The sequence below is a fragment of the Otolemur garnettii genome, unplaced genomic scaffold (genome assembly GCF_000181295.1).
Source record: "Otolemur garnettii isolate 467f Iridium unplaced genomic scaffold, OtoGar3 scaffold00146, whole genome shotgun sequence".
Taxonomy (NCBI): domain Eukaryota; kingdom Metazoa; phylum Chordata; class Mammalia; order Primates; family Galagidae; genus Otolemur; species Otolemur garnettii.
Window position 1 is genome coordinate 131,230 of NW_003852541.1, and position 9,190 is coordinate 140,419.

Genomic DNA, 9,190 nt, shown 5'->3' on the forward strand with positions numbered 1-9,190 from the left:
AGTAGCTGGGATTACAGGCACCCCAACAATGCCCAGCCATTTTTTGGTTGCAGCAGTCATTGTTGTTTAGCAGGCCCAGGCTGGATTCGAACCTGCCAGCTCAGGTGTATGTGGCTGGTACCTTAGCTGTTTGAGCCACAGGCATTGAGCCACATGGCTATTTTTAGAGATGAAGTCTCACTCTGGATCAGGCTGGTCTTAAAGCTGTGAGCTCAGACAATCCACCCACCTCAGCCTACCAAGTGCTGGAATTACAGGCATGAGCCTCAACAAAAAAAATTTTTAAGTGACAACTCAAGACAGAGTCCAGTGTAAAAGCTAGTTATGATGTGGTAGCATATTTAATAGCAAAAAAAAAAAATCAAAACCATTTAATGGCAGTATGTTTAGTAAGCAATGTAGATACAATTTTCCCTGGAACAAAGGGGGATATTTCTAAAATCAGTTTGTCTCAGCAGACTACAGCCAGGCAAACTGAAGAAATTGGAGAATGTATTGAAAAAGTTTAGGTAAGGGCCTTCTGCCCTGACGGGGCCTGGCGCCACCAGGGCCTCTCAGGGGTCGTGGGCATTTCTTCCTCTCTGCAGCTCCAGCGTGAGATCCCAGAGACAGGAATTAAAGATCGCATCTTGCTATGTGGCTGGATTTTCTTACTACTTGCTCTTCTCACCTTAATTATTTCTGTGACTACTTCGTGGCTTAACTCATTTAAATCTTCCAAAGTTTATCTGAAAGAAGAAGAGAAGAACAAGAAAAGGCAAAAACTTGTGAGAAAAAAGCAAGAAGAGATACAAGGTGAGAAGACCAGTGAATACATAGAGAATGTTTTAAAGCCTCACCAGGAAATGAAATTGAGAAAGCTGGAGGAGCGTTTCTATCAAATGACAGGTGAAACCTGAAAGTTACGCAACGCTTACAAACTTGGGGGTGATGAAGATTCGGCCCTTGAACATGCGAGTCAGACATCGTTCAGAACATCAGACCGAGAACCTGCACAGAGACAGAGCTGAGCTGGCCTAAGCCTTTAACCAAAGCTCCAACACCTGCTGAACAGCCCACGGGGAAGGAGAGAGTCACCGGCGCTCCCCAATGGCTGGGTGGGTATCGGGAGGAGAAGGTCCTTGTGTTCACAGGTCTTATTTGACTGGCTGATGAGAACTGGATTCCACACGTCCTTACAGCCTTTTTCCTTCCTTCCCCAGGAGGCCTCTGGAAGTGGACAGAGGCTTGTCACTGGAGGACGTAGGGATTACTGTGGACACTGTGCTCAGCGTGGAAGAGAAAGAGCAGGGCCACCAGGAGAGTAATGAGAACCGCCTGTTCTACCGAAAGTCAGCTATGCCGGAACTGACAGGACACTCAAGGCTTCACACGGAACCCGTGCTCTACCTCGACTGAGTTCAGGTAGTAAACGCTTTCACTGTTGATAACTGTGGGAATAGCGACACGAAGGATTAGAGAAGTGTTGTTCTCACACGTCATAATCTGTGGAATGTCCCATTCTACGATGTATTAAATGAGAGTGAGGTAAAAATGGACATAAGGCCATCCATGGTTTGTATTTTTCCCAGCTGATGTAATTTCTCAGTATGGTTTTGTTTGTTTTTTTTTTTTTTGCAGTTTTAGGCCAAGTCTGGGATTGAACCCACCACCTCAGTTATATGGGGCCAGCACCCTACTCCTTTGGGCCACAGGTGCTGCCCCACCCAGCTATTTTTTTGTTGCAATTTGGCTGGGGTCAGGTTTGAACCCGCCACCCTCAGTATATGGGGCCAGTGCCCTACCCATTGAGCCACATGCACTGCCCAATTTCTCAGTATGTTAAAAACAAAGTCATAGCGGGACAGCGCCTGTGGCTCAAGGAGTGGGGCACCAGCCCCATGTACTGGAGGTGGCGGGTTCAAAGCCGGCCCCAGCCCCCCCCCAAAAAAACTGTAAAAACAAAGTCATAGGTTTGGTGCCTGTAGCACAGTGGTTACTGCGCCAGATACATACACCCAGGCAGATGGGTTTTTTTTTTGAGACAGTCACACTTTGTTGCCCTGGCCAGCTAAACAACAATGACAACTGCAACAGAAAACAGCCAGGTGTTGTGGCAGCTACCTGTAGTCCTAGCTACTCGGGAGGCTGAGGCAAGAGAATCGCTTAAACCCAAGAGTTTGAGGTTGCTGTGAGCTGTGACATCAGGGCACTCTACCCAGGGCAACAAAGTGAGACTGTCTCAAAAAAAAAAAAAAGAAAAGAAAAAGTCATAGAACTTTGGTTTCTGCCTCTTTGTCTTACCACACAATAAATATTTCACAATTTAGGCAAACTTTTCAAAGCATTATAAGTAGTAATGTTTATTCTGCTGTATTTTACACTTTAAAATGAATTTTGAAAACTCTTTAAGGCTTGGTTCAGTGCCTGTGGCTCAAGCGGCTAAGGTGCCAGCCACATACACCTGAGTTGGAGAGTTTTAATCCATTCCAGGCCCGCCAAACAATGACGGCTGCAACCAGGAAACAGCCGGGCATTGTGGCGGGCACCTGTGGTTCCAGCTATTTGGGAGGCAGAGTCAGGAGAATCGCTTGAGCCCAGGAGTTGGAGGTTGCTGTGAGCTACGATGCCACGGCACTCTACCCAGGGCAACAGCTTAAGGCTCTGTCTCAAAAAAAAAGAAAAGAAAAGAAAACTCTTTAAGGCTTTAAAGTTCTTTTTGATAGGCAGATACTACATTTAATATTTTCAGTTCATATGATTTTGCCCTGTATTAAATTGTAACATTTAAAAAAATAAAGAAAAGAAAGAAGTGTAGGTAGTAAAGCTGCTAACTTTAAATGTTACGCTTTGGTGATGGATGGCAGCTCTGATGCTACAAATGTGGCTCGATTTGCCGCTTTTGTTAGATGTACTGATGATGAATAGAATGTCATGGAAGAAATGGCTTCCTGTTGCCATTAAAAAGCACAGCTAAATCAAGAGATTTATAAGAAGAAGTAAAAATTTCATTAAATCAATTTTCTGTGTGCATTGTCAGCACACCTATAGTTAGTGATGGTGCCCCAGCAACAGCGGCAAAAGAGAGGGAGTTGTGAAACAGCAAATGCCGCAACCGCGGCCCTAAACCCATGTCTGACGAAGCATCAGTGCACAATACATTAAGAAAATTTATGTGTAAAATCTTGAAAAATGGATAATGTCTTGTAAATCATCATCAAGACTGTGAATTTCATGAGGAACAAGTGGTTGAATGATCACCAATTCCAGGAATTCCTTAAAAGTATTGATGCTAACTATGGTGACATCCATTTTACTTTTTAGAAGATGACTAATTTAAGGCCAAAGGTTGAAAAGATTTATGGGATCGGTGCCCGTAGCACAGTGGTTACAGTGCCAGCCCATATACACTGAAGTTGGCGGGTTCAAACCCAGCACAGGCCAGCTAAACAACAATGACAATTGCAACAAAAAATAGCCAGGATATCACAACAGCCGGATATTTTTAGACTGGTCTTGAACCCGTGAGCTAAAGCAATCCACTTGGCCTCCCTGAGTGCTAGGAGATGCTGAGAACTTTTAAAATCATCCAAAGTCGCTTGGCGCCCTGAGAGCAATGGTTAGGGTGCTGGCCACATACACCAAGGCAGGCAAGTTCGGGCCAGGCCTGCTAAACAATGACAATTGCAACAACAAAAAAAATAGCCGAGTGTTGTGGCAAGCACCTGTAGTCCCAGCTACTTGGGAGGCTGAGGCAAGAGAACCACTTAAGCCCAAGAGTTTAAGGTTGCTGTGAGCTGTGACGCCACTGCACTCTAGGGAGGGCAACATAGTGAGACTCTGTCTCTAAAAAACAATCATTCAAGTCATCAAGCTTCATCCCCTTTGTGTTGAAGAGACGTTCCTTTTGGTTATCTTTTATTTACTGCAAGTGACAAAAAGAAATGAGGTACAGGAAAGAGACCTTCACGGGTGCTGAACATGTTCAATACGTTGATCTGGATGGAGGTTACAGGGTAGTATGAATATGTAAAACGTCATCAGTGTGCACACTTACAACACACGCACGTTACGGTATTCCGCTTACATAATTTTCTTAACAAAGTTCTAGAGGCAGCGATTTGTGCTTCCAACACCAGCACTGGCCACAGGTGGAGCAAGTCTCTCGACTCAGACGGCAGCCGTCTCCTGATCGCTCCCGCGGCCCAGTCCCGCGAGAGTTCCCGCGGACTTGTCCTCAGACTCAGAGTTCCCGCCCTTGTCCTCTGACGCAGTTCCGAATCCGTGGTTTCACGGTGCTGGCCGCTGATCTGCGGGAAGGACCCTTGTCAGGTTTAGGCCATACAAAGGGTAAAATTAACCCAGTACTTTAACCCCTCTGGGCTTTGCAGGATTTATGTTTTAAAATCCTGAAGGGTTTGCATGGGTCTGACCGTGTTTGGCCAAAACTGCAGCCCGGGCCCATCCACCTAAGTCTCAGGGCCACTGAGCCACATCTTGCAGCTCCTCAAGTCTGGCTTGCGGGCAGAAGTGAGTACCAAAGTCTTGGAACCCTGAGGAGAATGCCTTTCAGCCACCGGCATCCCTAGGGCCACGGGCAGAACATTTGGCAGCAGGGACAGGGACGGCTCCAGATTGTCTATGCTATTGCTGGGAAAAACGAAAAAGGCAGAAGGATCCCAGAATATCTGATTCATTTTAACGGTTAGAATAGAAGCTGGGATCGATGGGCAGCTGAAGAACATGTGCTTCGTGATACCAGTGAAAATCGTAGATTACAGCGTAAATTGGCATTGAAAAAAAAAAAAAAAACGGGAGCTCGCCTGAGAAGCACAGAGAGAACCCAGAAGATAGAAAAAGCACTGTAGGTTGCCTGGTGTAGATACTGTCTTTAAAAGCCTTCCTGTTGAAGAAAAAGATGAAAATGATGAACACTCAGTAAGCAGCTCCTCTGATAGTAGTGAGGAAACAGTTGAAGAAATACGAGAAGAAAGCGATATTGAGTAAAAGGTGGAAGTGAAAGAACCCACGCTGCAAACAGAAAGGAAAATGGAAAGAACAATAACTATAGAAATCCCTGAAGTTCTGAAGAAGCAGCTTGAGAATGATTATTGCTATATTAACAGGAGGAAACGGTTAGTGAAACTTCCTTGCCAGACCAACATCATAAGGATTTTGGAATCCTACGTGAAAGATTTTGCTATCAATGCAGCCTTTTCGGTCAATGAGAGGCCTCGTCACCACCATATTGTGCCGCAGGCCAACACAAATGTGCGTTATATCCCAGCAGAAAAGAATGTTGACCTTTGTAAGGAGATGATGGACGGACTAAGAATAATCTTTGATTACACTCTCCCATTGATTTTGCTCTATCCATATGAACAAACTCAGTATAAAAAGGTGACATCGTCTAAATGTTTTTTTCCAATTAAGGAAAGTACCACAAAAACTACCAAGAGCCAGGAAAAGTTGTCCCCTAGTTCACCTCTGTTAAATCCATCCACGCTGCAGTCCACAGAGAGTCCGCAGACCACAGGTGAGCCGGCAACTCCCAGAAGTCGCAAAGCTGAGCCGGAAGCATTGCAGTCTCTGAGGCGGTCCACGCGCCACACTGCCAACTGTGACAAGCTATCTGAGAGAAGCGCCTTGCCTCAGCCCATGCGTAGGCAGCAGGACACGTCTGCCGGTATGCCTACGTTATTCCTGCACCTGGAAAAGAAGACATCAGTGCATAGCAGATCATCTTCACCTATTCCTCCTCTGTCTCCCAGCAAGGAAGGGAATGCAGTGTTTGCTGGCTTTGAAAGGATAAGAACTACTGAAATAAATGAAGTCCTTTCCTGGAGGCTTGTGCCTGATAATTATCCTCCAGGTGACCAGCCACCTCCGCCATCTTATATTTATGGGGCACAACACTTGCTGAGATTGTTTGTAAAACTTCCAGAAATCCTTGGAAAGATGTCCTTCTCTGAGAAGAATTTGAGGGCTTTACTGAAGCACTTTGATCTCTTTCTGACGTTTTTAGCAAAATACCATGATGACTTCTTTCCAGAGTCAGCTTATGTTGCTGCTTGTGAAGCACATCACAGCACCAAGAACCCTCGGGCAATTTATTAAAGTTCTGATGGTTCTGTAAGACCAGCTGTTTCATCCAAGTTTTGCGCTTTGATTCCAGGTGAAGAACTTACATGATGATGAATCTTCTTTGCAGTGTCCATCTTGTGGGCTCTGGCAGAGGTGGACCCTGTTGTTTTAGTTGCCCACATCCTTAGTTATTTTGTTAATTATTACTTCTAGGTGCCTAAAAGTGTTCTGACACACTACTACACAGGCCATCAGTGATGGCAGAAACAAAAACAACTGTGTTCACAGTGAAATGTTCCTAAGAGTGTACATAGGTTAGGCCATTTTGGTAGATGTTTTAGTTAGAAAGAACCGCATTGTTTAGTTATTTGTTAGCATTAAACAAAAATTTTTTTGCAAACTGTTTCCGTTCTTTTATGAGGCTAAGCAACTCTGTTTTAGTCTGTACTTGGAACCACAAGGTGTCTCAAAAGCGTTTTAGAGGGAATTGGTATTGATGGTAAAAGAAAATTTGCAGCTATACATTTGCTCATAAGGGTTACCTCTCTGCCAATCATTATTTTTGTTGATCTAAAAAAAGCATTGCTTGTCTGTTGAGATTTTATAGCTACACTTTGTCGTGCAATGTTACGGTTCCCTTTCTGCAAAATGTTATTTTGGGTGATCTAAATAAAGCACGCCTGCTTTGTTGGGGGTGGGACGGGGGGAGGAGTTCAGCGGGTGAACGCTAGCGCGCCCGGAGGTGGGACACGTAGGTGGGTGCGTGCGCGCATACGCACACCGCGTCACGGTCGCCGGAAGTAGGTGCGTGCGCATGCGTATCAGTGTGCACATGGACGGGAGCGCGCAGAACCGGAAGTGGGGCTGCGCACCCGGGAGGTCGCTGGCCATGGAGGGTGGCTCAGTTGGGCAGCTGCTGGAGGGGCAGGCGGAGGACCCTGACGCACGGGGCACCTCCTGGAGCGGAGACAGCGGCACGGTGTCCCAGAGCCATAGCAGCGCCTCAGGACCTTGGGAGGACGAGGGCGCGGAGGACGGCGCGCCGGGCCGGGACCTGCCGCTGCTGCGCCGTGCCACCGCAGGCTACGCCTCCTGCCTGCTGCCCGGCGTCGGGGCCCGGCCAGAGGTCCAGGCCCTGGACGCCAGCTTGGAAGACCTGCTCACCAGAGTGGACGAGTTCGTGGGCATGCTGGACATGATTCGCGGCGACTCGTCTCACGTTGTCAGTGAGGGGATGCCTTGCATTTACGCGAAGGCCTCCGAGATGAGGCAGATCTACAGCAGGATCGACAAGCTGGAGGCCTTCGTGAGGATGATCGGCAACAGCGTGGCCAGGATGGAGGAGCAAGTCACCAAGGCCGAGGCTGAGCTGGGGGCTTTCCCCAGAGCATTCAAAAAACTCCTGCACACAATGAATGTTCCCTCCCTCTTTAACAAGTCGTCCCCCTCGCGGCCGCAGCAAACCGGCTACGAACCCCCAGTCCTATTTCGGACTGAAGACTACTTCCCTTGTTGCAGCGAAAGACCTCAGCTCTGACCACTCCTGCAAGAGGACCCAGCTGAGAATCTTACCTCGCGCACAAAGTTAATTAAAACTCTATTAATGTTTGATGTCGGACGTACGGAATTTTTTAAGCTTCCTGTCTGCACATTCTCCATATAGGATATAGGTTTTCTGTGTCTTCCAATTTTTTTTTTAATAGATTCAGGGTCTCATTATGTTGCTCAGGCTGGCCTCGAACTACTAGGCTCAAGCGATCCTCTGGCATTAGCCTCCCGAGTAACTGGGACCACTGATAACTGGTGCATCCTACCCAGACCTTGTCTTCTGGTTCTACCCTTAAAGTTGCTTGGTGAAGGGTTGGGGAAACAAAATGAGTGAACTTATCTGTGCACTGTGGCAGAACTGTTATTTGTATGGATTTTACTACTCAACTAACAGTATTAACCTTTTAGAGATTTATATATTTATAGGCGAGAGCTGTTCGTAAAGTATCCAGTCATGCATGTCTCTGTTATTTATTCAATTTCAATCCTAATAGAGGTTCATTTTTCTAATTTTAGCCTAATTTTAGCGTAGATGGCACATTATGGAGCATTATATTAATTAAACTTTGTGTAGCATGGGTTGTGACTAAAGGAAATTATACAATTTGTGAGAAAACGACGCCTGTAGCTCAGTGAGTAGAGTGCCGGCCCCATATACCGAGGGTGGTGGGTTCAAACCCAACCCCGGCCAAACTGCAACAAAAAAATAGCTGGACGTTGTAGGGGGCGCCTATAGTCCCAGCTACTTGGGAGGCTGAGGCAAGAGAATCGCCTAAGCCCAAGGAGTTGGAGGTTGCTGTGAGCTATGACTTCACCGCACTCTACCAAGGGTTAATAAGTGAAACTCTGTCTCAAAAAAGTAAAGAAAATATATTGGTTTTTTGCACCTAATTCTGAAGTTGTATTTGAAAGTATGACTTCACAGTCTTAGTTTGTCCATAGCAAACATGTCTATATATATAGTTGCCAATCTTTGCTTTATAATAAAAATTTTTAATTTTATTGGAAATGCTTTCCTTCTGAAAAGAACTCTACATATTTCTGTTTTCATTTGTTTAAACATATATTGCCCATACCATTTCAGTAGTAAGATAAAAGTGGCTTTGAAAGCTAATGAGAAAAACTAGCCATAGCTACTATTTCACAGTATAGATTTCTTTTCCTGGAAATGGATAGTCAAATCATTTGCATGAGTGAGTGGTATTGGGATTTTGTTTCTTTCACCCTGACAACCTGGAAGGTTTAATGACCCCTTGCAGATACAAGCCCACATCTAGATTTAAACTGTTTTATAAGGTGGCTCTCCTAGATAATAGATACCCAGGCTCGGTGCCAGTGGCTCAAGCAGCTAAGGCGCCAGCCACATACACCTAAGCTGGAGGGTTCAAATCCAGCCCCAGCCCACCAAACAACAATGATGGCTGCAACCAAAAAATAGCCAGGCGCTATGGTGGACGCTTGTAGTCCCGGCGGAGAGGGGAGGCAGGAGAATCGCTTGAGCCCAGGAGTTGGAGGTTTCTGGGAGCTGTGATGCCACAGCTCTCTACCCAGGGTGACAGCTTGAGGCTCTGTCTCAAAA

General features: G+C 46.1%; 2 protein-coding genes across 2 annotated transcripts; both read left to right on the forward strand.

Annotated features, from left to right (window-relative positions):
- Positions 1-845: 845 nt before the first annotated feature.
- LOC100947285 (male-specific lethal 3 homolog) lies at positions 846-6,096 on the forward strand. Its single transcript, XM_012810975.1, has 2 exons — positions 846-870; positions 5,003-6,096. Exons 1-2 carry the CDS (start codon positions 846-848, stop codon positions 6,094-6,096), a joined length of 1,119 nt encoding a protein of 372 aa, XP_012666429.1.
- An 839-nt stretch (positions 6,097-6,935) lies between these two features.
- Positions 6,936-7,674, forward strand: BLOC1S4 (biogenesis of lysosomal organelles complex 1 subunit 4). Its single transcript, XM_003799137.3, has one exon. It carries the CDS (start codon positions 6,953-6,955, stop codon positions 7,598-7,600), a length of 648 nt encoding a protein of 215 aa, XP_003799185.1. The 5' UTR covers positions 6,936-6,952; the 3' UTR covers positions 7,601-7,674.
- Positions 7,675-9,190: the final 1,516 nt, after the last annotated feature.

Bases quoted from the DNA above. Each gene is read 5' to 3' on its own strand.
- BLOC1S4 (XM_003799137.3), top strand. From the start codon at position 6,953: ATGGAGGGTGGCTCAGTTGGGCAGCTGCTGGAGGGGCAGGCGGAGGAC.
- LOC100947285 (XM_012810975.1), top strand. From the start codon at position 846: ATGAAATTGAGAAAGCTGGAGGAGC. The intron at 871-5,002 runs GTTTCTATCAAA...TGGAAGTGAAAG, and splicing joins ATTGAGAAAGCTGGAGGAGC to AACCCACGCTGCAAACAGAA.